The sequence below is a fragment of the Abrus precatorius genome, unplaced genomic scaffold, assembly GCF_003935025.1.
Source record: "Abrus precatorius isolate BTA unplaced genomic scaffold, Abrus_2018 Scaffold11, whole genome shotgun sequence".
Taxonomy (NCBI): domain Eukaryota; kingdom Viridiplantae; phylum Streptophyta; class Magnoliopsida; order Fabales; family Fabaceae; genus Abrus; species Abrus precatorius.
The window spans coordinates 19,378,772-19,406,511 of record NW_020874303.1 but is presented as its reverse complement, the minus strand read 5'-3'; the positions used below and the strand labels follow the sequence as shown (position 1 = coordinate 19,406,511).

At 34.9% G+C, this 27,740-nt stretch overlaps 4 protein-coding genes across 4 annotated transcripts; 1 reads left to right on the top strand and 3 right to left on the bottom strand.

The window, feature by feature from the left end:
• The first annotated feature begins 506 nt into the window (after nt 1-506).
• On the top strand, nt 507-10,235 carry LOC113853534 (biotin carboxylase 1, chloroplastic). The gene is made up of 17 exons (XM_027483942.1): nt 507-701; nt 780-839; nt 949-1,277; nt 1,384-1,525; nt 2,263-2,361; nt 2,473-2,529; nt 4,460-4,531; nt 5,032-5,121; nt 5,883-5,942; nt 6,535-6,720; nt 6,886-6,978; nt 7,040-7,121; nt 7,340-7,446; nt 8,230-8,305; nt 8,929-8,975; nt 9,085-9,147; nt 9,870-10,235. Exons 2-17 carry the CDS (start codon nt 783-785, stop codon nt 9,927-9,929), a joined length of 1,620 nt encoding a protein of 539 aa, XP_027339743.1. The 5' UTR covers nt 507-701; nt 780-782; the 3' UTR covers nt 9,930-10,235.
• An 833-nt stretch (nt 10,236-11,068) lies between these two features.
• On the bottom strand, nt 11,069-15,591 carry LOC113853533 (U-box domain-containing protein 35-like). Its single transcript, XM_027483941.1, has 10 exons — nt 15,414-15,591; nt 15,030-15,148; nt 14,656-14,777; nt 14,007-14,209; nt 13,841-13,898; nt 12,988-13,279; nt 12,669-12,770; nt 12,140-12,550; nt 11,227-12,003; nt 11,069-11,152 (listed from the first exon to the last, which is right to left on the bottom strand). Exons 1-10 carry the CDS (start codon nt 15,589-15,591, stop codon nt 11,069-11,071), a joined length of 2,346 nt encoding a protein of 781 aa, XP_027339742.1.
• Nucleotides 15,592-18,205: 2,614 nt separating this feature from the next.
• On the bottom strand, nt 18,206-21,298 carry LOC113855767 (pollen receptor-like kinase 1). Its single transcript, XM_027487399.1, has 3 exons — nt 20,647-21,298; nt 19,298-19,888; nt 18,206-18,840 (listed from the first exon to the last, which is right to left on the bottom strand). The coding sequence occupies exons 1-3, from the start codon at nt 21,296-21,298 to the stop codon at nt 18,206-18,208; spliced, it is 1,878 nt and encodes a 625-aa protein (XP_027343200.1).
• On the bottom strand, nt 19,756-27,652 carry LOC113854902 (tRNA pseudouridine synthase A). The gene is made up of 9 exons (XM_027486224.1): nt 27,432-27,652; nt 27,216-27,321; nt 26,768-26,949; nt 26,155-26,300; nt 25,730-25,821; nt 25,274-25,560; nt 24,745-24,808; nt 23,907-23,969; nt 19,756-23,664 (listed from the first exon to the last, which is right to left on the bottom strand). The coding sequence occupies exons 1-9, from the start codon at nt 27,521-27,523 to the stop codon at nt 23,473-23,475; spliced, it is 1,224 nt and encodes a 407-aa protein (XP_027342025.1). The 5' UTR covers nt 27,524-27,652; the 3' UTR covers nt 19,756-23,472.
• Between the last annotated feature and the right edge of the window lie 88 nt (nt 27,653-27,740).

Below are 27,740 nucleotides of genomic sequence, written 5' to 3'. Positions count from 1 at the left end.
TAAATACAAGAAAAATAAACCCCAAATTCCAAATATCTTTTTAAACCATCCATAATAAAGTTCTTTGGACAATTGCATGTTTCCAAGCCATATTAAATCTTACTGAATCGATCAGAAACCATAACTACTTTTATTGGAAGGAAATATGAAGAGAAGTAAACTCAGTCTATTTTACGGTTAGAGCAAACTATAATCACGAGCAATGACTTTCAACAATGCTATGTTTCGGTAAACATTCTTACAATCCTTTTTGTAACATAGTTGTATGACACTGGAGTATTTTTTTTATTTTTTTTTGAGTGGACATATTATTTCACTATAATACTATATTATCATTTCTTTACGTAGATATATAAAAATTTACAATATATTTTGGGTCAACAGAATATTTAAAAAAGTAGAATACATCCCTGATTACTTGGACAGGCTTGAAAGAAACCCAAGTTGGTGGGCCCAGTAGTGGTCCATTTGCGGGAGTGATGAAGGGTAGAAGGAAGGGCTGTGATGAAAGAGGGCGAACAGCCTGAGTCCCTCACCTTCCAACTGCCTAAGTTAGATTTAGATTTAGGCGGAGCTTTCAATTTAGCATTCCCCTCGTTTCCATCGACATTCACATCAAAACCCACTCCCAACACAACACATAGCCAAACCCACTTCATTATTCCCTTTCCTCTCTCACCATTTACACAACATTGCCACAGGTAAAAGCCTTTCGTCATTCTTTCCTTCCTTCCTTCCTTCATTCATTCATTCACAACCAATGCCTTCGTTTGTTGCAGGAAATGGAAGCCACAATGTCAGCGTGCAAGTCTGTTAGCTCGCCTTCTGTTCCCGTTGCTGTAAGCCCCCACTCCTCATCTTCTCGCAATTCACATTCACTCAATTAATTAATTAATTCATACGTTATTGCATTATTCTGAATCTGATCCATTTGGAAAATGAAAATAGGGTTTGTTTGCTGGTAGAAGAGGCATTAGGAGTTCCCAATGCAGTTTCTTAGCGGGAACCAACAGTGTGATGTTTCCTAGGCAAGTAGGTCGAATTACTCACACTCACAAACACCGCCAAACACGTCACTGCGGGGCTCTCCATGCCACGTGTCAGTATGACAAGATCCTGATTGCCAATAGAGGCGAGATTGCCGTTCGTGTTATTCGAACCGCTCATGAATTGGGGATACCCTGTGTGGCTGTCTACTCAACCATTGATAAGGACGCGCTTCATGTCAAATTGGCTGATGAAGCCGTTTGCATCGGTGAAGCGCCTAGTAGCCAGTCGTAAGTCACTGCCTTGTTATTTTCACTTCGATTTTAAATATGCTTCTATTTACGTTTAACTAATGTTCGTTAATGATATTTTTTTTTAAATTCTAATTCTGTGCAGATACTTGTTGATCCCAAATGTTCTGTCCGCTGCAATTAGCCGCAAATGCACGATGTTGCATCCTGGCTATGGTTTTCTTGCTGAGAATGCAGTGTTTGTTGAAATGTGCAGAGAACATGGAATCAACTTTATTGGGCCTAATGTAGGTGGACTCTGGAGTTTACCCAGTTTAATTGTTTGCTTATTGTCTTGTGACTGCTCCAATTTAATGATTTACAATTGACAATTTATTTGAGTAACTGTCCTGTGAAATCTTAAAACTAGCTTTTCTGTCTAAACTATCTTGAATTGAAGCACAGGAATTTGATTGCTGGTCACTAACACTACAGTAAGTCATAAAACCATCAAACTGATGTTGATTTATAGACACATTCATATCATATGACGAGGGTTACAATTTATCCACATTGACCACTCACCACCTTAAAAAGATTGTAACAAGTAAGCTAATGGTTGTTGAACATTGAATGACTAAAACAACAGTGTTGTTAACCTGTGTACAGATAATGTGCTTGCAGAGTTGTGTTTGATATTCTGTCATTTGTCTGTTTAATATTGAAAATTGTCATTGGAAGTTGTTGGTAAGCAAGGGAAGTTAAGTTTCTGTGCATTTTTATGGCACAGGCCTAGTCAAAGGTGGCTTCCAACTTATTCTTATCCCTGCATTTCATTTGATTTTAATGTATTAGTCTTAATCTTTAACAAGGGAAAAATTTGTTTCATTTTATTGTATCAGTCTTAATTTTTAATATTTTTACTGTTATATATATATATATATTCAGCTTCTTTAATTCATAAAGCTGTTACAGTAAATCAATGATTCTAATATTTTGCTTTCAAATTATTTGGTAAGACTGAATATTTAGTTAAAACTTTCAGCCTGACAGTATTCGGGTTATGGGTGACAAATCAACTGCCAGAGACACAATGAAGAAAGCAGGTGTTCCCACTGTTCCAGGAAGTGATGGGCTTTTACAGGTATTATATTAGACTCAAGTGTATAAATATCTTCAGATACCTTCCATGTAAAAATTGGGGTCAATACTGGATTCTATGACATCAGTTTGATGAAAGGAATTAATGTTACAGAGCACAGAAGAAGCTATCAGGCTGGCAAATGAGATTGGTTACCCCGTGATGATCAAGGTAGATTGCCTTATTATTTTTATATTTGTAACCTTGTGCCTTTTGATTTGAATTCCAATTTTCTGGTTTGACATAGATCAATTCACACATGCTTTATGCATTCACACATACATAATTTTCATGTGCATAAATAAATTTAACAAAGCATAATCCTGTTCAATATTGTCTTCATACCCTTTAATCAGTAAATATACATGGGATAATGTTTGAAAGTAAATTTATATTATGATTATGCTTAATTTAAAATTCTTGTGGAAATAGAGAGTACTTAGAATTTAATGTCAAGTAAGGCTACCAAATAATTAAATATCAGCTAAACTTAACAAAGCTCAATATGTATGAGGGTTTAGGGAGACAATCATGTCTGTATTTTTATCCATGCACACATATGAAAAATGGTATTAAGTTGGCATAAACTTCTCATATATTTTTTCTTTTAAATTTTTTTCCATCAACAGTGACGATGAAATAAAAAAAGGTTTATCTCCTAATATGACCCTTCATTTGTATTTGGGCTTAGGCATAGCAATGAAGGCTTGGGAAAAATGTCCAACATAGTCAGTTTTCCTTAATTTACTTTTTCATCCTTAAAATGATTTTCAATTTGAAGTTGTAAAAATAATGGGGTGAGAATAGATTGTGAAAGAATTAAAAAAAGTTAAGGTAGAATTTCTTCTGTAGACATTTCATAGTAGTCAATAGTGGCAAAAGTGGGCATGATTGCGGAGGAGCGGAGTGACTCCTTGTTGCAATACCGGGGCCATCATGTTGCAGATCAGTGTAGCGGCTGCCGCACTGTGATTCTCAACTGTGAAATGGAAAAATCATGTTGCAACCCCTATGTTAAATGGGGGCAAAAAGGCAAGTTTGCCCCCCTTTTATATTGCGATGCTCTGTCTTTGCAAGTCAAGATCAAAACCTGCCTCCATCTTTTTGTTCTCTCGTTCTCTTACTTCAACCTCCATCTCCAACGTCACTTTCTTGTGCAAATCACCATTTCTGGCTAAGTTCGGGTCATCTTTTTCGTTTCTTGCAAATTCAACTTGTTTTAAATGTGTTCAGAGATGATTTTCGGTTGTCTTCTTCATTTTCGGTGTAATCCAAGTTATTTTTTGACAAAATGTTGACTTTTTTTTATGATAGTGAGTTGCGTTAGAGCTTTTTCCAATGACAGACTACTCTTTGATCTATTTTCTATCTCTGTTTTGATTGTTTTCAGAATAATGGTCATCGTGCTATCTGGCTATAGTATTTTTGGGGCTGGCCACTCCACATCACTATCCAGGATTGACTACTATGAGACATTTGTAAATATTGCCTACAGGATGAATTTATGTCTGTGATAGTATGTTCTGTCCTTTTTGTGCACTTTGTATTCATTTTTTCTACCCTCCTCCTTACAGAATTGTCTCATGTTATAGTTTCGTTTGCTTATAGATATCCAATGTTTGAAATGTATATGTTATGAATCCAAATAGGCCAGATGGATCAGAAGAACAATTGGGCCAACAATTGGTTGAGAGTCCCAAGATTTGGAAATTTTGTAGGAGAAAGAATAGGAAAAGGAATGAGCTGGAGGAAAGAGAGCAAGGGCATAGTGAAAGTTAGTTACAAGAGGATGGGAGGATAAAAAATAGGAAAGGGAGAGAGAGAAGGCATTCAGGAAGGAGAATTGTGGAGTTAGTTAAGGATAGGAAAATACTTCTCTATTTGGAACTTCTGCTCTGGGACAGTAGTGTGCATTGTTGCTGTAATTCTTCCATTATTAGTGTTATAATCCATTTTATTTCAGTATTCATATTGCTTTTGCTATTATTTTTCTTCTTATTGAATATAGCCTGTAAGAACTGATTAAATTTTCCATGCAAAGTTCTTGTGCACAGTTTTCTTTAGCTAATTTTTGTGAACTGAGAAACATGATATTTCTTAGGCAACAGCAGGTGGTGGAGGGCGTGGCATGCGTCTTGCTAAAGAACCTGATGAGTTTGTGAAGTTGTTACAGGTATTTTTGCCTGAATGGAAGTTCTTGTTATGTTGTCTATACTGCTCAACTAATTGCAGTCTTTAGTTTTTTATGTTATAATAATTGTAGGTAAAAGCTAAAGCGGGAAACAAATTAATTTAACTATAGAAGCCATAATGATAAATTTACCTATAATCAGATTAAAGCAAAAAAATTAAGGAAGCAAGAATGGTTGTGCCTTGAGGGCATTCTTTTAGCATATCTATTTTTCTAACAAACTAATGGATAAAAAATTCTTAGTGATTTACTTGGGGCCAACAGGTAGAACAATGTTTTCTGCGGTTTCTAAGTTCCATTAATTGTTATCAAATGAAAGTATCTCCCTTGCAGAGCAAGTTTAAGGGCTAGACGATCATAATGGGTTCTGATGGAAGGGAGATTATTTTATTTTGATTGTAAATAGTTGTAGATTTTATCCCTTTGATGAGGAATAAATATGTGCATCTTTGGTGAATTTTTTCAAATTGATTTCTTTGCAGCAAGCTAAGAGTGAGGCAGCTGCTGCATTTGGCAATGATGGGGTTTATTTGGAGAAGTATATTCAAAACCCAAGGCACATCGAGTTCCAGGTAATGTTATCCTTTTTGTTATTGTAATCTGTAATTTGACTAAAGCCTGGAGATTAGGAGAACATTTGGAGGGAATTTTATCTATGAAGAAGAAGAATGTAAATGTTGATCTGTAGGAAACATTCAAGTAGGGGATTACTTTAGAAGGTCAAACATCAAATTTTGCATTTAAGCAATGTAATAATTTATTGCTTACATCATATAAAAATGTCCTGGTTGTCTAGAGGCTCTGAAATAGAAACTTAACTGCACTTATTGACGACATTCTTCCATTTGGTCAGTTAAATGCCATTAATCATGGAAAACTTACAGGTCCAATCCCAAAAAATTCCACATTATAGTTTATATATTTCACTCAAAAAATAAAGTCAATTTACATTCCATGTTGTGCATTCATCATGCCAATTTCATGCTTCAAAATGGTTAATTTTTTAACCATGTAGAAGCACCTTGCATCATCCTTTTCTGGCTATATGCTACCGCTGGTAAAGAAAAGCTTTGCATTGGTAATTGAGTAAATGAACCTTAGAAATTATTTGACAAATTTCTAGTTGGCTTGAGTGCTTTGCTTCGAGTCCTAGACTTGTATGGTTACAACAACAGATTAAGAAACTAATTCATTATTATTAATTTATTAAGTGCCTAAGTCTTATTGAAGTGCTTGTAGCTTAATATTGTTATGGTTGTAGTAGATATTGCCTTGATTTATAATAAGAATAGTGTTTATAATTCATCTCTCCTCCTGCTTCATGGCTGAACAGGTCCTTGCAGATAAATATGGTAATGTTGTTCACTTTGGTGAACGTGATTGCAGCATCCAGGTACTATGAACTAAATTCCTCCTTTTGTCATCTGTCTGTTTCTATTTTTTTGTTTGTCAAATTAGTTATTTATTTTAAGCATAATAACACTCATCTTGATTATAATAAAATGACATTTAACAAACATAAAATTTTGTGCTTTGTAAACTTGGTGATTTCTGACCTTGGTGCATTATAAAGATAAAAAACTGAATATAAACTAGTTTTACGTTTGTATGAGATGTGTTTCTGCCTAGAGTCTAATTTTTTTAATAACTCTGCATTGTAGAAGATTGAACTTAAATTTTAGGCTGTTATTTTATTGAGTTTGCTCTTCTATTCTAGTTCCTTATGAAGTTTCATATGTATACCTATCTAATGCTGATATTGTACGATGATGACAATTGACAAATAACAAAAGATACATATATGATAAAATATGGAAAAAAAACACCCTTCAATTAGTTCAAATAAAAAAAGTTTCATAGTAAGATAGTAATATCATAAGGTCTTTTGGTTATTTACTTTTCCATTTTTGTTTTTAATCATGTTGCAACTTGCAAGAGATCCTACCCAAATTAATTAGTTTTTTTAATTGTGATTTTCCATGCAGAGGCGTAATCAGAAACTGCTGGAAGAAGCACCATCTCCTGCCTTGACTGCTGAGTTGCGGAAGCAAATGGGAGATGCTGCAGTTGCGGCTGCTGCATCTATTGGTTACATAGGTGTGGGAACAGTTGAGTTCCTTTTGGATGAAAGGGGTTCCTTTTACTTCATGGAGATGAACACTCGTATCCAGGTTGAAACTGATTTCTAATGTACTTGTCTCGTGTGAAATTAACTTAGGCTATGATTTCTGATAGATTACTCCAGGTGTTCAATATTTGTTAGTTGTGCTGATTAATTTCCATTATTTTTTCCCTTCCTTTTTTTTTGGTGGGGCTGTGGGGTTGATGTGGGTCAGGTTGAGCATCCTGTGACTGAAATGATTTCCTCAACAGATTTGATAGAAGAGCAAATTCGTGTAGCTATGGGAGAAAAGCTGCGATACAAACAGGTAGTAGAGGATGTATATTACTTGTAATTTGAATCTTGCTTTAATTGTATTTTTCCTACAGGAGGATATTGTGCTCAGAGGACATTCTATTGAATGCCGTATCAATGCAGAAGATGCTTTTAAGGGATTTAGGCCAGGGCCAGGTATTTTGATGGAACAGTGGTGTATTTCTGCAAATATATATGTCATTCTCATGTTTGCTTAAAATACAGTAGATTGCATAGCTTGTTTGCTAATATGGTCAATTAGCTTCTTTCTATCATTTGAGTTTACTGTGCCAAGTATTTGCATTTTATGGCTTTGTTCTATTTTTATATAAAAGTTTTATTAATCTAAGGAATTTTCTCCCCTCCAACAACAGGTAGAATTACAGCTTACTTGCCATCTGGAGGACCATTTGTCAGAATGGATAGCCATGTTTATCCTGATTATGTGGTTCCTCCAAGCTATGACTCCCTTCTTGGAAAGGTGTGCCAATCTGTTCTCTTTTATTGCATTGATTTGTCATTCTCATCTGGATTGTTATACTACATTATTTTATGGCTCTGTGTTCCATTTGAACAGGAAATGCATTTACTGACTAGATATAAAGTATCTTATTTGTTCAATTCAATGTAATTGGTATCAATTCAATGTCAATATTTAATACCAGTATATATTAATCTTAATCTTTTCCTTTTATAACTCAATTACTTTTTAAGTTTGTTAGTCTTCATGTCCAGGGTTTTGGATTTAAGCAATGATAGGTTAAAAATGTAGATTTAGATAGGCTGACTATGTGTTTCACTTGTGAGTTTAACATTAGTTAATGTACAAGGCATTGACTCTTTTACTTTGTACAGGGATGCTTTCAATTTGATCGAATTTTGTAAGCTAGGAATGTAAATAGTTGATGTACAATTGCATTGCCTAATTGTATATGATTTGTAATTGATTGTTTGTGTAAATCAAGTTTCACCACCCGTTCAAATATAAGGTTTCTTCTTGTTTGCGAGTGATTAATTAAATCAGTATATCTATCAGATATCATAGTAATTGTTTCCCCACAACAAGACAAGTGGGAAGAATGAGTGGATGAAAAGACAAAAAAAGGGCTCAAATTATTCAATTAGCAGGGTCTAATGTATACTTCTGTGCCCTGTGATGTGCTGTTGTGAGGAGTACTTGGGTGTAATAATTCAACTGTATGTGCAAGTGCTCTTTTTATTTGAAACCTTTACTCTTGTCTTGACTTTGTGACATTTTCTGTAGCTGATTGTCTGGGCTCCAACAAGAGAAAAAGCAATTGAACGCATGAAAAGGGCTCTTGATGACACTATTATCACGGGTAAAATAGTCTGATTTTTATGATTGTGATTATTCTGTTAGATACCTGTACTTGGTGGAAATCAATTGCATGCCTGAAGCCAGAAAGGAATGAAATGAATCAATTGCTTTTTCTTTGCATCTTTGTAAATGTACCTTGCAAAAAAAAAAAAAAAAAAAAAAAAACCAAAGTTTGTTTTAAGGAACTGGATCCTCTGCTGTTTGAAACAAATTGCAGGAGGTGCACTTTTCTGATCCGTGGGATCATATTCATTGAACTATCTTTGTCATATTGTTTTACTATGTAATAAGAAAATAGAAAATGTTAACATGATCCCTTAAGGCTGATTTTAAGCTTCCAAAAGTAATAAAATTTTATAGGAAAAGTAAGTATTCATTACATAACGCATATCAAACTGTACTAAATGTTTTCTTTCTCAATAAAAACTTACCATTTTTGTATGCTTAAAATCAACTCTAAGGGATGGTGCTAACAAAATCATTAAAAAAAATATAGGGATCAAGATCACTGCAACTTTTAACTCTCAGATCTCAGTTTTAAAAAGAATCTGAACATGAGTTTGATCTTTGTTTTAAGCCCTTTGCTTTCTATGGTATAATTAACAGTTACAATTTTTGTGACAGGTGTTCCTACTACAATTGATTATCATAAACTTATCCTTGACATAGAGGTAGGTGCACCTTTTATATATTTTTGGTAAGATGTATACTTTAACATTATTTTCTGCTTGTCAGATATTGAAATAACTAATATATTCAATATCTTATTTGTGTTAACAGGATTTCAGAAATGGCAAGGTTGATACTGCTTTTATTCCAAAGCACGAGGAGGAGTTGGCAATGGTAGGAATCTAATATAGCCTTGAGAATATTTATGTCCCACGCAATGGGCTTAAAAATTATATATTTTCTTTTTTGAGCTGCTTCAAAACAGTTTTGGTAGGGAAAACTTGCTTCACTAGCATTTAGAATTATACACTGGATCCTTCAATAACATCTATCATGGTTGTTTAAGCTTAACATCTCCAGTTCCTGGTGAAAAACCTTGTCCCAGAGTTTGAGAAAATTCATAGTAAGCTGCTTCTAGAAACTTTTGGCACATAGCATTAGAGTTTGGTTTGGATATAAAAATGTAGTGTTACAGCCTAGTTGCTTTCACATCAGATGCTCTGAAGTTTGGTTTGGGTCGTTGCTAACACATTGGAGGCTCATGAACCTGGTGTTGGATTTATAAGGTTCAACTTCTTAAGCTAATGTTTGGGGTGTGGCTCTCCCAAGATCATGAAACAATTGGAATAAAAGCTTGCCACTGCTTCTTCTGGTGCCAGTGAATGGCACAGGAATATGGTGAGACTGGCATAGAAATGTCTCTCCAGGCTAGTGAAGAGCTAGCGCAGCCTTCACTTTGACAAAAGGCAGTGTAAAGCGATGCTATGTTGAAGACAACTATTGTATTGCTGATAATAGTTCAAAAAGTTTTCTTAATTGTCCTATGATATTAGTATTTGTTTACATTGTTTTTCGTTTTTGTAAATTATTTGATTTGATGTGCTCTTCAAATGCAGCCACCCCAAAAGATGGTACCAGTTTTCAGGGCAAAAGAATTGGCTGGTTCAACTGCCTGATGGATATTATTTTGTGATGCCAGAATCGCTTTGTTGTAATCCCTATGTCGACCCCTCATGGATGTGGAGGTTTTAATGAAATTTTGATAATTAGTCTCGCACATTTCTATTTATTCTCATAATTATATTGTAAAATCAGTTAGTTTTGTTTGATTTCATCCCGGATAATAGTGCGAGAGATTGGGAATACATCCTTGCAGTTTTTTAAGTCAATGGTTTTTACAGGCTTTTGCCCCAAAGCTGTTTGTAATTCTTGTATTAAGAGCACGATGCTAGGTACAGTAATAAAAAAAATTAACTTTATACTAACAGGTTTGGCGTCACTATATATTTAAAACAGTTCTATGGTGTTTGTTTTCTGAATTGAGTTTTTGGAGGGAAAGAGGAGAGTGTAATTTTTATTTTTAATAAATATTATTAATTTGATTTTTTAAAATGATAGAAATAAAATGATAAGTGAGCATAAATTTAATATTTTAATCTTGTTTGTTTTTATAAAATGTTACATTACCTAATAATTCTTTTCTTTTAAAACTCCACTTTTAAACACATCCCTGATAAACTTTTTTCACGTTTTTTGTCTTTTACCCGTCCTTTGACCAGATTATCCCCTTTACTTGTGTTCAACGTGAAGTGAGGGATTTCACGCAATTTGTCCGTCTGTGGCCTTAATTGGCATCGACCGTGTAAATGGTTGTTTGGGGACTGGACTAACATAGACTTGGACATAGATAGAACAAAGAATGACCTAGACAGGATTCAGATATTTGAAAGTGCGATTAGTGATTTTGGGAGAAAAAGTACGGTCATTCCCTTTTTTTTTTTCCATCAGCTGTACTGACATTACTTGTACGTTCATGCAGCTTAAAGCTAGGAAGTTCTGTCTAAAGATTTTTCTGTTAGAAAATTTCTATGCAAAAAAACACTCGAACAGTTACAGTTTTGCCTGGATACATTCTTGTATTTCTTCAAAGACAATAAACAAAAACTTTGGCCTAAATGTGGATGCCTGTTGGGATGTTATCGTGCTGTTGTTAGAGCAGCTCTAATGCTCGCTGTCTCCTCATGCACTTGTAACACATTTCATGCATCACAGGCTTGAAAGGGAAGGTAGAAGCATTATTACTATGGAGTGCACTTCACATTTTGCCCATTGATGATGTGCTTGATCGGCTTTCGTATTCGGATATTCCAGACATCGACTGGGACTCACTCATTGTGTCCTACAAGAAAAAACGTGATGTTAAAACGTGTAAGAAAATAAAACATGGGGATGATGAGTGAGTGTGTGACTCACTTGAACTGAGGAAAATGTGGAGCTTGAGTAATTGTAGTTGCTTCTGGGAGTGAATGCTGGGGGGCCGCCGAACATCATCATGGGCATGTTGTCTTCAGCATAATCTCTGAGTTTATTGAGCTCAGGTAATACAACTTTGCCTAGATCAGGCCTATCTTTTCTTCTCATTTCTGCACACATCAAAGCAAGTTTGGCAAAATGCAAGGCATGTTCATATGGCCAGTCTTCAACAGCAGGGTCAAGCATCTCAGCAAAAGTCCCGTTCTCAATGGCTCTTCCAACATGATGAGTCAAACCCATCGGTGATTTGGCTGTTACAATCTGTAGAAGCATGATCCCCAGTGAGTAAACATCAGATTTGATCCCCAGCATGCCCGTTTGCTGGTACTCAGGGTCAATGTAACAGAAAGTTCCAGCAGTTGATGTCATGCGATATTGTGTCACAGTGTCTGCAACTGAAGGAGGTACAAGCCTGGCCAACCCCACATCACTGATCTTGCTCACAAAGTTACGGTCAAGCAAAATGTTTCCTGGTTTCAAGTCACGATGCACCAGGGGTTCTGGTTTTGTTTGGTGTAGGAAAAGAAGCCCAGTAGCAATCTCTGCAGCAATTCGGAATCTTAGCTGCCAGGAAAGAGCTGGCTTGTTATTCCTCCGGAAGAGGCAATCATCCAGACTTCCATTAGCCATGTACTCGTACACTAAGCAACCATACTCTGGGCATGCTCCAAGAAGGAGAACCATGTTTGGATGCCTTATGCAACTTAGCACTTCAACCTGCATGCACCAAATGCCAAATTGATTGATTCAGTTTCAACTATAGTCCATTGATTACCTCAAATGACATGGAATGAAACATAACTTTTTCCCCTTTTCGGGTACAAATCATTTAGATGTTTGTCTTTTTCCATACCTCCTGCTGAAACTGTGACCTTCCCTGAGCTGCATCTGGTTTTAACACTTTTATTGCAACTGGCGTATGATCTAGTTCACACCTGTAGACTGGCCCGTATCCTCCTTCACCAATCTTGAGAGAGTTGGAAAAGAAATTTGTGGCTTCTTCTATTTCCTCAATTGTGTATTTTCTGTACATGGCAGGACTATGTCCCATGACATCCACTGTCTTATTCTTCTGCTCAGATTCTATACTAATTCTCTTTTGTGCCTCCAACTCTGCAATTCTTCGAGATGCTTGTGCTGCTTCCATGGCAGCTCTATATTTTGCTTTCTCTGTCTGAGCTATCGCCAATGCTGTTTCTTCAGCTATTCGCGCCTCTTCCAATTTCCTTTGTTCTTCCAATTTCCAACGCTGAAGATCCAGTGCCTGTAGTAGAAGAGTGTTAGTACATATTTTGTTGATCACATTGGCAACTTTATGACATGGCAGTAATATTCTTAGAACTTTCACGTTTGGATCAACCAAATTAGAATCTACATGGTACCTTTTGCTTTGCTGTCATAGCTTCCTTGCAAGCTGTACTGTACATATCCATTGTCTGCTGCAGTTCTAGCCTCAATCTCCTCATTTCAGCTTCCATTTCATCCTATAATTTCAAAGCACACATTTGTTAATTCGTGTCTTGCTATGCAGGCATGTTTCCATGTAAATATCTCTAGAGTATGACATAGAGCCTAAGTAACTTGATCTTGACAGAGTAAGGCAAGCAAGAATCATACTACATCAATCATGAGTGCTTAGGCATGGTAACAAGGTACATTAGTTAGCGATGTTTGATTATATATTGTGTGTAAATAGCTTACCGAAGCTGAAAACCTTGATGATGACATCGACATGCCACTGTCTTGTGAGCTGAACGAGTAGTCACATGGATCAATTGACTTAGGTCCTGAGAAAGAAGAACCAAAGCTTCTGACCTCAAAATCCGAGCTTGATGAAAGCCGATGGTTTATTCCAGAGTCCAGATCATCATACAATGAAGGGAACATCCTATCAACACTTGGCCTTCCACTGCTCACGAATGAAATATCTGAGTCAGGGATTGAGGACTCGTATGATCTGTTGGATACTCTACCAAGTCTTGTGAATGGTGATCTGTCCATAGGATATCAAGTTAGTCCTCTCAGTAAGCCCTGAAATCTTCTGAATCTTAAATATTCATCCACCTCTAAGCTCATTAACATCTCTATTGTGGAACACTTGGCATTTGGAATTAGCATTCATATGCTACTTCATGGCAATGATGTGACTCATTATTGCTCACGTGATTTTAAACTTTGAACATATAATGTTTCTAATCCTATCAATGATATTTAAGACTTCAGAGATCGATGCTTTTTCCCAGGATATTCTCATTGTATTCCTGATCTAACTAGGGAGATTGAGCACTCTTTGATACGTACTATCAGGTCAAGGTTTGCCAACCCACTTGAGATTTTCCCTTTTGATTTGATCAGTGCAATTGTGACAAGGAAGACAAGTTTGTGAGTTTTCACTAATCATTATGAATAATTAACTAGTTATAATATGCAATGGGAAAGAAATTCCCTACTATGAATGTAGAGCAATTAACATGTGTTCCGTTATCAACTTATCATTTTTCATATTAACAGTTATGACTAGTAGCTTATAGTTTGGGATTCATGAGGTACTTACTTGATTCCCTCTTCATCCACTGACTGGCGGGAAATGTATGATGGCTTCTCTATTGATGCTGTCAAAAATACAAGTAAACATTGTTATCCAAAAAATAATTAATGTTATGAACATTGATATAACCAATGAGATGTGTGTGCCAAAGACAAGAGAGAAATTGGTATACATCGTGGTGGTTGGTTGCGTATTAGTTGTGTATCCATTCTCTCAGGATTTTGGAGAGGCTGAGACTGCATTATATTGTTACGGGGTAGTGGAGCAGTAGCGGTCCGCACTGATGAGATTTTTCCTTTGGAAATAATGTACACAGTGCAGAATGGTGGCGCCCCTTTGGACACAGCACTTGGAATATCGAATATTCTAAATTTTCTGTCATTATCTCAACAAAATTTGAATTATGTTATGTTCTGATCACAGAAACAAATGTGGAGTAATACTTGGCTAAAATATGATTCAAGAGTATCCATTCATATTTTAATCAAGTAAATGTTATTTGATACGAAATAAGTACTATCAAAGTTGTGGCAAATGGGTTGTGATCAATTATTGTTAGCTATCATACATGAAATGTTTAGGATTTGGCTTCTCTAGAGTTAAAATATAACTACCAAAGTAATAATAATATGGATGCCAACTCATTAGAATTTTGTCAAAAGTAGTATATTCCAATCTGCAAATCTCACAATCAAAACAATTTCACAAAATGCGAATTTTCTTCATCAACCAATTTCACAATTGCTAGCTTAATTTTTGCATTAATTTCCTAGCATGGAGCATGAACTAGTGTTTGGTGAGCAGGGAGGAATCGTCAATACCTGACAAGACCACTCCTTGATGCTGCCCCAAGTACCAAAATCTCAATGGAATATGTGGAAATACCTTCTATTAATCCCTTGGTTATATCCGTGTCCTCCAACAAAATTTCTTTGCATTGTATCTGTTATAAATAAATAAATAAGGTCATTGAAAAGGAAAAGAAAAAGAAATGAGGAAAAAAAAGAAGAAGAGAGAGAAGCATATTCCTGACAAAAGAAAAACTACACGAGATGGACGCTCATTTAAAAGCAAGCTCTTTTGATGGCATGAAACTTAATGCTAATTTTTTATTAATGTATTTCTTCTCTTTAATTTTATTATTGCAAGATGGAAGTGAAGGGAATATATGTTAATGTAATGTGTTAGAACTAACACTCTTTCTATTGCAGAAGACACGAAATGAAGCGAAAAGCGCCCTGGATTCGTTGTCCATTTGTTGCATGTATGCTCTAGCCACATCAGCATTGCCATCAAGGGATATATGATTTCCCACTGCATTCATAATCATCCAAATCAGTAACACGTGCATGGTTCATGGTTGTGTATCACAAAGTACTTATTCTGATTAAAAGGGTCCAAGAAATTTCACAAGTGGTAAAACAACAACAAAATAGCACTGAACGACAAATGCTTTAATGCATGCATATACTTTTACTTATACTGAAAAGAGAAAAAGAAAAGATTACATATAGGCCTTTCATCATTCAAGGAAAATGTGTAAACATAAAGCAATTAAGATTGAGGGTATAATGATTACTTGGCGTAGGAATGGTAGATGCTTTTTGTCTAACATTGACCAATAAGAGAGCTTGGTCTTTGGGAAGAAGATTGTCAACTGCCCATTTAGCTGCATATTGGCTTGCTTTGTTATTCTCAATTGCCACGGCCACCACACGGCCTGCACCTAGCTTCTTCTCTTGAACCAACCTTGCCATCTTTATATGAGTTCTTTGAATTCCCTTCAATTTTTTTACCAGCTAAAAGAAATGGTATTTGAGAGAAATTAACTACTACTCTTTCTTGGGGGACTTAGTTTATGTTTTTATAGTTTGTTTGGATTCCCCTAGAGACAGGCTATATGTGAAGCTTAGAAGGAAAAACAACTTGGAAAATGAAAGTGTGCATCCATAACGAGTAGCCACAATGGTTAGCCCTATTTTAAGCATTTTTTGAGTGCTTTTGCAAAGTGCCAACCCTTTATTAGTATGCACTTTGTTGTTAGCCTCCAAAATTAGTTAACATTCACGCGTACAGAATCTTGTACATGTTCTATCATTGAGTGACAAACATTGCGGTAATATAGGACGGTTTACACGAAAGCATCCATAATTAGTTTCACGAAGATTACACGTGTTCTTCATACTCAAAATGCTGTTAAGGTTTTTTTTTTTTCTTTCTTTCTTTCTTGGTATGACTAATAAGGCAAGTATCGAATATCACATTTGACTAGTCAAAAGTCAAACTGGATAATGCCTAATATAGTGTCCTAATACTGATAATTCTGAGGGAAAAAAATTTAACAGAGTGGATTCATGTTATATAGCGAGACTCGTGCAATATTTACTTAATTAATAATAAAGAAATATGCCAATTATTAGGAGAGGAAAAATTCTTTATCTAATTTTTATGTCTTTAAAAAATTAATTTCTAATGCATTACTTCAGGAACAATTTGTTTCATGCAAAAAAGGTTTTAGAAAGAATGTATAAACTCTTTTTCTTTTTCTTTTTTGTAAATAGGAATAGACAGAAGAGGAAGCAAGAATTATAGCTTGCAAAACAAGCTACCCAGGCTATTCTCATGGACTCATTTTTGGCAAGAGGATTCCAAACAGATCAAATTAAAAAAATTAGATCTAATTCGGATTTATAAAATAGTATTTAAAACGAATAAAATCTATTTTTTTAAGAGTTTAACACATGTTAAATAAAAAGATTCAAATTTAAAATTTAAGTCTTACATTTTATTAAACAGGTTTAGTAGACTCCGTAAACTCATTTCTTCCAATATGTCGTGTACTTACATATCAAGTATGTTACATTTTATCAATTTTTTTTCACAAGTATTATTACTTAAACTTATCCAATTTTAATGTATCTATTTATTGGTACCAAAAAAAATTGTATCTATAAAATTTTAACCATAAATTTAACTTTTGATACGTCAAATCATTTTAATAGTTAGTATACTCATTATTTATTTATGTAATTTACTCCTTAATTTTAAAAATCTCAGCTTTTTAATTTATTCTTATAATGAAAATCTTCATTTTAAACAATGAAAGTATCTTCTATTAGGCTAAATTTTTTCCCTCCCTTATTTTCTGAATGTATCCCAACTTGTGAAATTTCTCTTAAATAAAATCTATTAAAGTCAAAAAACAGTTCTTCGTCACTGTTATAAATATCCTCTTGCACGCATATATTGATAAAGTTTATACTTCCTTAGAATTTTAAGTGTTATGTGAATTGTCAACAAACTGTGCAAAATTGGATAAGGACGTTCACAAATGTTGTATAGTTGAATTGTTTTCTAAGATTGTTTCAAAGTTTAATAGAATTCTATATGATCTCTTAATTATTTATGAGAAGCATTCTCTACTGTTTATATATTATCTATATATTTTACAAGTATATATAAAATTGGGAATGGACTGTTGTATGTTAAAATTTTATTTAACTTTATCGTGTTAATATTTTGGATTTATTTCTCTCTTCATTATTATTAAATAGGAGGAATCTTATTAATATTTATAAATAAAATTTCCATACATGACGAAGATATGTACAACTTCGACATAAAATTATCCATTTCAATAATATTATGATTTTTAATAACGATGTAGCATCTTAGAAATAAGTTAATTGTTTACGATCTTTACAACTTATAATCGATCGGCAGACATTTATCTCTCTAAAATCTATGTTTCATTTTTTTTTTCTCCTTTTGAATTTTGTTACTAACAGGTTATAAGAGATAAGATATACAAAGTATAATTCCTTTCACTTTCATGCTGGCATTGGTGTAATAGCATGCAAGTTTCTTAATTTTCTCCAGTCTCACATTGCTCGTTTAAAAAAATATAATATTGTGCTGCACATTGGTTAGACAAAAAATGCCAGAGGATCAAAATACTATAATGAGTTTTAACATAATATCATTTTATAACATTCAATAAATAATCCATTATTTTTTACAGTCTTAAATTGCAGAATCTTTAAAAAGTCTGGATTCTACCCCCAACGTAGCACACAGATTCTGGTCTAGTTTAATCTCACATTCAAACCCATGTTAGTTTGAAAGATCAGATTTTGTAATCAAATCCAAAAAAGATGTTTAATCAAATTCAATTTTAATCTCACACCCATGTAATACCCTTTTCCATTAATTTCTTTTTCTTTGATTTCTACCATCATACATTCTTACATCATGAAAGATCAAAGCAAAAAGAACAAAGTCCTAGATCAGGTAATCTATCTCAACTCACGCTGCATTGTTTTCAAAGGGATAGAAAACCAATTAATGTAATAACTAAGGTAATTTCATTATTCAATTTGAAGACTTCATATCTGCTTCACTAGCATAAGAAGTATAAAAATTCTCTTCCTGATCCCTTTCCTTCACCTCTTGAATTTTCTCTACTGCCTCTTTCAGATCCCATCTTTTTTCCACATCCCCTTCACTACAACTCAAAGCAATCTTCAAAAGTTTAGTCATCTCTCCCTCACTGTTCGTAGTTGCTCCCATTTCTTGATCAAACACAGCATTAGTCCACTCTTCTGGCACAACTGATTGAACCCAAGTTGCCAAACTCACCTCACTTCCTTTACCTTGTTGCAAAAAGTTAGCTGGGAACTTGCCAGTTAGAATCTCCAGAATTAGTATTCCAAGACACCACACGTCAGTCTTCTTTGTAATTCTTCCATGTTGCAAATATTCAGGAGACTTGTATATCACCATGATGTCTTGAACCAGCTCCTGGTTTATCACAGGGACTAATCCATAGTCTGTGAGAAGGGGCTCAAAATTTTTAGTCAGAAGAACATTAGAGGACTTCAGATTTCCATGGGGTGCAATTAGGCTAGGCATGTCCTTGTATAGATATTCAAGACCTTTTGCTATGCCCTTCACAATCTTCAACCTGATTGGCCAATCAAGGCTTGGTTCTCCCAGAGCTTGATGTCCTGAAACAAGAAATAACCATGCACAACTTACTCTACCATAAACAAAGACATCCATAGTTATGAAAGTGGCAACTTGTGTTGATTTGGTCTCTGAAAGTTTGTGTATACAATTTAGTCACCAAATTCGTCAACTTCATGAAAAAATAGTCTTTCTAACGTGAGTCAATTGAATTTAGGGACTAAATTTGTCATGAAGTTGAGAGATTTAGAGATTAATTTATATACACACATATTTGCAAGGACCTGATCAACATGGACTGTCACTTTTGTGGACAAACTTGTATACTTACTCTGTTTATATTTATATATAGTAAACAGAATATGAACACAACCACTTATCTCAAATCTTGCCTTCAATTAAAAAGAAAAGAACAATTTGGTAAGGGAAGAATTAGCTCCAATTCATCAATGTATCCAACATGTCTTCAAAAATTTAAGAAGTGTTTATAATACATACCATGGAGGCGAACAGCCAAGCTGCCATTTTGAACAAAGTCGGTAACCAAGAGCTTCTCTTCCTTTCTATAATAGTAAGCCACAGGAGGAAGCAAGTTAGGATGATTCAATCTTCCTATCCTTCTCATGTGTTCTTGAAACTCTTCCTTCCCCACATTGTTCATTTGCTTAAACCTTTTCACAACAATTGTTGGGCCATTCAACAAGGAAGCCTTGTAAGAAGAACTAAAGCAACCACTGCCCAAAATCTCAGCTGAAGCTCTTAGCAACTCTTGCAAATCAAACTTCTCTCTATCATCACGGATAAAAGATAACTTCATGTGATCTCCTCTTCTGCTGTGGTTGGAACTCACTGATCTAGATGACCTGCGACTATCATCACCTGCTTCCGCTGATTTTCCTTTCTTGTGGCCACAGGGTGGACACTCCACTGATGATGTTGCTCCTTGTTTTCTTCTATGAAGGATGAATATTACTGCTGCAATCACTAGCACTGCCACACAAACAACTACCACAGCCACAACAATACTCACAGTTGAGGGTTTATTGGAAGGACACTCTTCCAATGGGGCTCCACATAACCCGCTGTTACCTGCTCATTTGATGTGTATGTATGTACTAGTTTAGATTGATGCTACACTCTAGTGTCAACACACACGAAATCAAGAGTCAAAACATATCATCATTGTCGTTAGATTTACTATACATCTGAATTTGCATAGGGCCACCGTGCATTCATTTTCTTCATAAATTTACATGGAATTCAATGACTCTCATAGCTTACTTGTACATCCAACTTTTGTTAACTTGGCATTGCACTGTATAGCTCACGTTAATTCCACTAACACTAGTTATAAGAATGGGTCTTGTCTCGCTTCACCTGACAAACACTTCCTTTTCATCCTTTATACAATGTCATGTACAAAGACATGGAAAGAGAGGTCAAAGAAGCTCCTTTTCAACAGGTTTAAGCGTAGATGTAAAAGAAAAGGGATATTAGATAATTATAGTCCAAGTTATAAAAAATATTTACTTGTGGGTGTGTCTATTTTGGCGTGTATGAAGGGTATTCTCTAATTGAGGGTCAGATATTATTTCTTTTAAAGTGTAGAGATTATCGAATTATGTAGATTTTCTCTTTCTCAATTATGTATTTTTTATACACACGATCAAAAATTGAAACTTTGTTAACATGTTTAAAGGACATAACTATTTACCAACTCTGTGAGGCTTTGTTGGTTATGTGTGCATGCATATATAACATGGAAAATTGGTATATATGTATTTTATGTTATGTATTAATTGGATATATTATATATTGGGAGAATTGAATTGAAATGTGTGACTCACCAGAAAAGGAAGAAACCGGCATTTTACTAACGGTAACAGGAATTGGGCCATGCAACTGATTATTAGCCACACTAAATGATTTAAATTTGCTCTGTCTAAGTTCGGGAATGGTGCCATTAAATTTGTTTCCCTCCAACCTCAACTCCATGAGCCTTGGCAAAATTGCAAGCGAAGCTGGAATTGCACCCGAGAACTGGTTATTTGACAAATGTATTTTCTTCAACCACTGCATGCCCTCAAAGGTTTTAGGAGGAATTTCCCCAGAAAACTTGTTATTAGAAAGGTAAAGGGACTTCAAACCAACTATCTTGTTAACTTCTGGCCACGTACCATCAAAATCATTATTCATGAAACTCAAGGTTCTAAGAGAAGGTAACTGCTTAAGAGAGTCCACATCAATGAGCCCTTTGAGTCCCATATTCTCAAGCTTCAACCCCCACACTCTTCCTTGGTAGCACAGAACCCCACGCCAATGAGAATGATCATGTGTGCATGGAGATGACGATGTGTTCCATGAGGTTAAAACATGATTGGTAATTTGTAGGTTGTCTTTGACCTTAAGGAGCAATTCAGAATCTGAAGCCCCAGAAGAGGCAATGACATGCAAAAGAAGAATGAAAATGATCCAAGAAGGCCAACCACTTAGTGCCATAGTGAAGGGTAGGCACTAGGGGCGGCGAGCGCGCCCTGAAGAAGGGCTATTCTTCTTTTTGCAATGGGAAGAAAAGGTGCTACTAAGGGTGAAGAAGAAGAAGAAAGGCTTGGGTGGTTGAGAACTTTTGATGGCATTGAAAGAAGGAGGGGAGAGAGAGAGAGAGAGGGGGAGGGAGAAGAAAAAGAGAGCTAAGAATAGGAGATAGAGAAGTTGTTTAATGTGAAATTATTGACGAAGTCTTTTTTATTTCTTGGTTGCATGCAAATGTGTTTATGTGTCTTCAACGAGAGAAGTACCCGGGTAGCCTTTAAATTTGCACAAGACAACACCTATTTGAATGCCTATTTTCAAGGCTTGTGCCGACTCTACCTTGACGGCCAACAACACTCCACTACATTATCAATGCATTGCATGCTATATAGCCTACAACATGTTTGTCCACGTTCATCTACCAGCTTCAATGCTTTCAATTCATCATCATATATCTCTATCTCTATGTTGCACTAACTTGTCCACTTAGTTAACCTCTCAAGTGAGTCTCTACAATGACCAATTTCAACTTCAGGGGACCCAAGGATTGGCTTACGGATAATTTCCTATTTTTCTCCCGATTATTCATTTTCTTTTGGCGGTGATAGAAAAGCAACAAGAGTCGGTACCCAAAAAGGAAAAGAAATCAAAATTTTAAGAGGTCATTGCCAGCATGGCACCAGACATTCCTCATTACTAATAAAGTAATATCTTTTTATGTAACGTTATTCTTTATTTATCAAAATGATTTTTCATAATTTTTTTTTTATCCCATCACTCATTTCATATTTCTTTTTCTCCTTTTCTTATCACTCTCTTTATTGTAAAAAGTATTGTTAAAAATTTGAGTAAAAATAATTTTTTTCTATGTAAACTTCAAAATTGAAAAAACAACACTCACTTATTTGTTAAAAGATAATTACCATACCTGAAACCATTAGCGTTTCTACATTATACCTTAAAATACTTACATATACATTATCAAATCCGTAAATGCGTGTTCAGATTAATTTATTTTAAAAAATTGCTTGTAATTTTTGGATAAAATTAAAAAAAAATTGCTTATCTAATTTCTCAAGGATTTTATTTCTCTAAAACTAATTTAAAATAAGCATGCTATATTACATTTTAGATTAAGGGTCATTTTTTTATCCCACTCACACTATAGATTTGTAATAATCAAATTCCTCAAAGCCCAACAATATTACGAATGCCAATCTACTTTAATTTGTTGGAAGAAAAGACTTTAAAAAAATAAGTCAAACTGAGATCTTCAATTTGAGAGACATTTGGTAATAATTAGCTAAAATTAATAAAATTACACAAACTGTTATCCATTCACCAATTATGCCACCGAATTCAGATCCGTCTCTCTTCAATTTTTCTGCATTCAGGGAAAGCCGTGTGGGTTTTTCTTTTCTATGTACTGTTTTTGTTTTTCACATATGAATTTAATCTCATTTTGGCAATTTAGAGTTACTTTTCCTACACTTTTGTCCTTCACACGTGGGAGTACACTTCAATTTGGTCCAACTTTATTTCTTTAATATTGATCCATCAGAGTTTTCTATTTTCTCATTTTGTTCTCGTATAGATGTACTAAAATTCATTGTGATCCCCAAGCTAAACTCAATAATTTAGTTATCTATGCAAGTTGCCAAATAAACTCAAATGAAAGAAAGTATATCTATGAAGGGTCGAAATGGATGAAAATAATTTTGACGGACAAAAAAAAAGTGTACTTGCCAAGAGGTAGACGTACCAAACCAATATTTTGTTTTTACCACATGGAATAGCAACATAAAAAAAAAGGCTAAAATTTCAGTTTGAAGCTTAAAAAATAATAAATAAAAATCTGAATGTACAACAATGGAGAGCCAAGATGCCGAATTCTAGTAATCTAGTGCAACTTCATCGCTGGAGCTGCTCGTAATAACAAAATGACAATGTGGAAGATCAAATTACAAAATATTGGATAAAAATGCAGCCCCGAATTAAAATCTGCCAGTATTACTGACCCTAGTACATACATTTGGTTAAGAACCTAGTAGAAATGTGGCCTACCGCTTGTTTCAATAAAATGAAAGATTCCTACGACTTTAACAAACTTGTTGACCGAAAAAAAAAAAAAAAACAAATCATTACTTTATCAGGATGAAGCATTTTTCGGAGTCAAATTCAGTATACCCTACATCAACTAGACATAGACCATCAGGAGGTGCTGGAGGAGCAGTGGCACGCCGACATGTGGCATCCATGAGCTTTAGCAAGGCATCATCTTCAGCACCAGCAGCAGCTTCTCTAATTGAGGTTGCCACAAGCACTCGAACCATCTATAAAAATATGCTTAGCCTCAACCAAGTTAGTAGTGGATATACAAATACACACACCACTAAGAGCAGCAAGTTTTAGTTTTAACCCAAATCAAGCACGCCACAATTACATAAACATCGCAATAAACTTATGATGCTTTATTTTTCAAATTTACATCAACAAATTTCATTTTCTATATTTTAGTAATAGTTCCACATGAGACATGTTTCCCCTAAGCAAAGCAAAAAACTCAACAAGTTACCTTGCGTAAAAAGCGATTGGCTACCAGCTCAACGCACATAACCTTTGTTTCTTCTCCACAATCCTAAAAAACCCATGAGCAAAATCAAACATAAACACAGGATTACTTGGATTTTTACCACTGTGAAGATAATTGTCTTCATTAAATTTAATTTGCTTGTTACTAATGTCCATTTCCTTCGGCCCTTTTTTTTTATATATAAATTATCCTCTGCCATACCTTGACATTTCTTAAGTTCTAAAAGTACACAAAAAAAAAACTGTATACACTTTGCAGTGTGAACTATATTATTGAGGTTGGAAACCCACCTCAAGCCACCAAGAAAACAGTCACTAACAAATTTCCATTTATTCATGTCATTTAGTAATTTAAAAAAGAAAAGTAAAATTAGATAGGGGTAATATTCCTTGATTGAAGCCAGCAAATGTAGCCATGCCCTCTTTAGCATTTGCCCTTATTTCCTATAGCTATTATTCATTTGGACGAATTTCCTCTAACTATTTTGATGAGCAATATCATGAATAATTGATTTTTCTTATTTAATGGTTAATGACTATGATTTGAATTTGAAGCTTGGTCTCTCAGTTATGTTTATCATGGAAAGAAAAAATGTGAAGATAAGCTATAAATAAAATGAATCTATTCACTACTCCAACAGAACATCAGCTTAGCAGGCAAAACAGGATAGCCAATTTGGGGCAAGCTACATCAACAAACACACCCAGACATAACAAGAGCCACAAAAACATAATTTCAATTATGGAACAATAACAATTGGGGGTAACAAAAAAGAGACAAAAAAAGGAGATTACAAGGTGAAAAATTAAAAGTCACTTACAGTTGTAGGCAATCTGGCTTCAATAGCACAAGCATGGTAAACAAAACACTCAGTGGGTGGACCTCTGAAACACAATGACAGTAATAAGTCAATTTAGTGAATGACAGGTCATGCCTTAAAAGTCATGTCAACACCAAGGAAATATGTAAGTGGTGTCATGAACCGACAATCCCACAAGAAGCTTAAGTTGCTAAATGAAACAAGAGATTGGTTTTTATATTATATTTCTAACATGTCCTTTCACATAAGAACCCTTAAGGCCAAGAAGTGGATCAAAAACTCTACACACATGAATAGCTTTTATATTCTATCTCTAACAGGTAGGCCAGCTACTACTTGTGCGCTCACACTCTAAAAAGGTACCACATAATAATAAAATAATGAAAACAATTTAAGATTCAATTCCAAATGGAACCATTAAGTTTTGCTATCCTCCCAAAAATGTTATGCAGAAGTTTCTATAATGTGGTTGCAGATTAATGAGATAATGCAATGAGTAGAAATATAAATTCAAGTATTAAGTCCTCACTCATTTCTTGAAGCTTTTGTATCACGGGCAAACATCTTGTAGGATAGCAATTTTCCTTCTAATTTTTGCAAAAGCCGATTTACCTTGCTTACACTGAACACGTAAGATTTCTTTTCATTTTCTAACTCATCCCTGCTGGAAGAATTATGAATTTCATTATGTCTGGAACTGTCACAGAACTCCCCATCACCATTACTTTGCTCCCTGTAAACTCCATCAGTGAGTGGAAAAATATAAAGGTAACGCCTCCATTTGGCTGAGAAATTAGGATGAAAGACACGTGATACCTACAATAAGTCATGTTAACATTATCAGATTAAATATTTGGTGAACAACAAAGAATTCAATCAGCAAATCATATTTTTGTTTTAGTTTTTATTTTTCTTTGAATTCAAGGCAATTAATAATTGTATCAAACATTAGCTGCACATTGCAATTACCTAAAAATAATATTACCTCAGAAACTGATATGACCCTAAGTTTTCCTGGTGCTGCATAATTGATTGCATCCTCAATATCTCTTGGTTTAACATCCTTCTTCCAAGTGTCTGCATATAATGAATCCTAGATCAGGCATCATACATGTCTAGGCATCTAAGATACCATACCAAATTATGTCAGACATTAGCATTAAGCACATCTGAAGTAAAAAATTTCCAATCAGAAAACCTAATATTTACTGTTGATTGTATCACTATGAGCACATTAACGTGAGGTCCAATAATGCTAAACAATCTTTGTAACAAATACTGCACTTATAAGAGAGACTACGGGACTCCAGTTCTGTCTTCTCACCAATTGAAAACAGTGTGTGTGACAATTCACTCATACAAAGGCATGGACATAGCAAAAGCATTACTAAGAACAGGGAAATGACTTACAGAAAGAACAGACTTGTCGAAGGCCTGTCACTCCTTTGTCTGTACGACCAGCAACAACAGCACAACCTTCAACAGGCAAGCCTTTGTCCTTGAGCAGTTGAGTTTTCTTTTCATCAACAAATTTACCAAGTGACCCTTCTACTATGCTGCAGCAAGAAATGAGAGCAAGAAGCAGAATGATCATCCGAAAAGATGAATTCATATTAGCGTAAATAATTGTTTTGATTATTGTACATGTTAATAATGTAACAAAAATAAAAGGCAAGCATGTCGAATCTGACAGGGAGAAGATCAAGCAGTAAAGTAAGAAACAAGGAAACACTTGAGCCACGTTCAATTGCATCACAGTTTTGTCAATTATATATGTTTATATGCAATTTAAGATCAACTAACAGGTAATGAATTATTTATATAAAAAATAATGAAGCACAAAAAGGAAAGCTAATTAGTTGACGTAGAGCATGTTATTGTACCAAAACCACAATCTTAAGAAGGAAAAAAGCACCCCATCCATTCCATTCATTGGTAAGAGTCCTAGACAAATTGTTGCTTCCTAATACATGGAGTTCGCAATATGCACAAAACTGCAAAGGTTGTAAGAAGAACAACTTGCCTTTGGACAGTGTTCAGACCTGGTTGCTTTTGCCATCCATCGAAAGAACCCCCGTGATATGAAAGAACGATTTTGAATGTTAATCTCGCCCACCTCCCGCACCGATCTTCAGATGCAACACTTTCCAACTCAGTCTTATCAGAAAGTGCTGCAATTCCAGTATCATTATGATCAGGAAGTGACTGTTAGAAAATCATGAATTAGCATACAAACAGTTAAAGACACTCATACACACAATCATGCATAATTTTCAACTACATGGTGATCGCATGCCACATCATGATCTTAAAAAACTTAAGAAGTTGTCAACATAACTAAGTTTAAAAAAAGAAAAAAGAAAAAAGAAAAAAAAAGAGCATTGAGACAGCACAGGGAATACCCGTGAATCAGAAATTAGGGTTCAAATTTGAAAACGGAAAAATTACAAAATAATGTGATGCTAGTGAACCTCGGGTTCAAAGAGAAGCTGCAGAGACAAGTTGCCACGGACAATATTCAAATAAAAATCATTGACTCGTTGCCAAGGCCTTGCATACATGAATTGGAAACTCTCCCTGCGAAACCCAAATAAAAGCCATTGCAATTAAATTAAAGAGAAGACTCGTTCGTAGAAAGGTTTCCATAAAATCAATGTCAAATATGAAATCAAAATGAAAAAGGATACCTAGCAGTCCATCTTGCGTATTTACATGGATGAGTGTGGTCGTAATGCACATAAGGTTGAGTTTGGATTTCCATATGGCGTTGGTTATTCATGGAAGAGAGAGTACCTTTGATAAGCGATGTGGATTATGCAGGTTGTTTGCAAAAGAACCGTGTCTGTGGAATCCAATGAATATGTGTTTACTCATGCACTAAGCATTAAGCAGCGACCATAAATCTCCGCGCAATTCAACCAGCACACTAGTAAGGTAATGTTTTATGGGCCTTTTTATTTAAATATTGCATTTTCAAAAACAAATTATCAAATTTT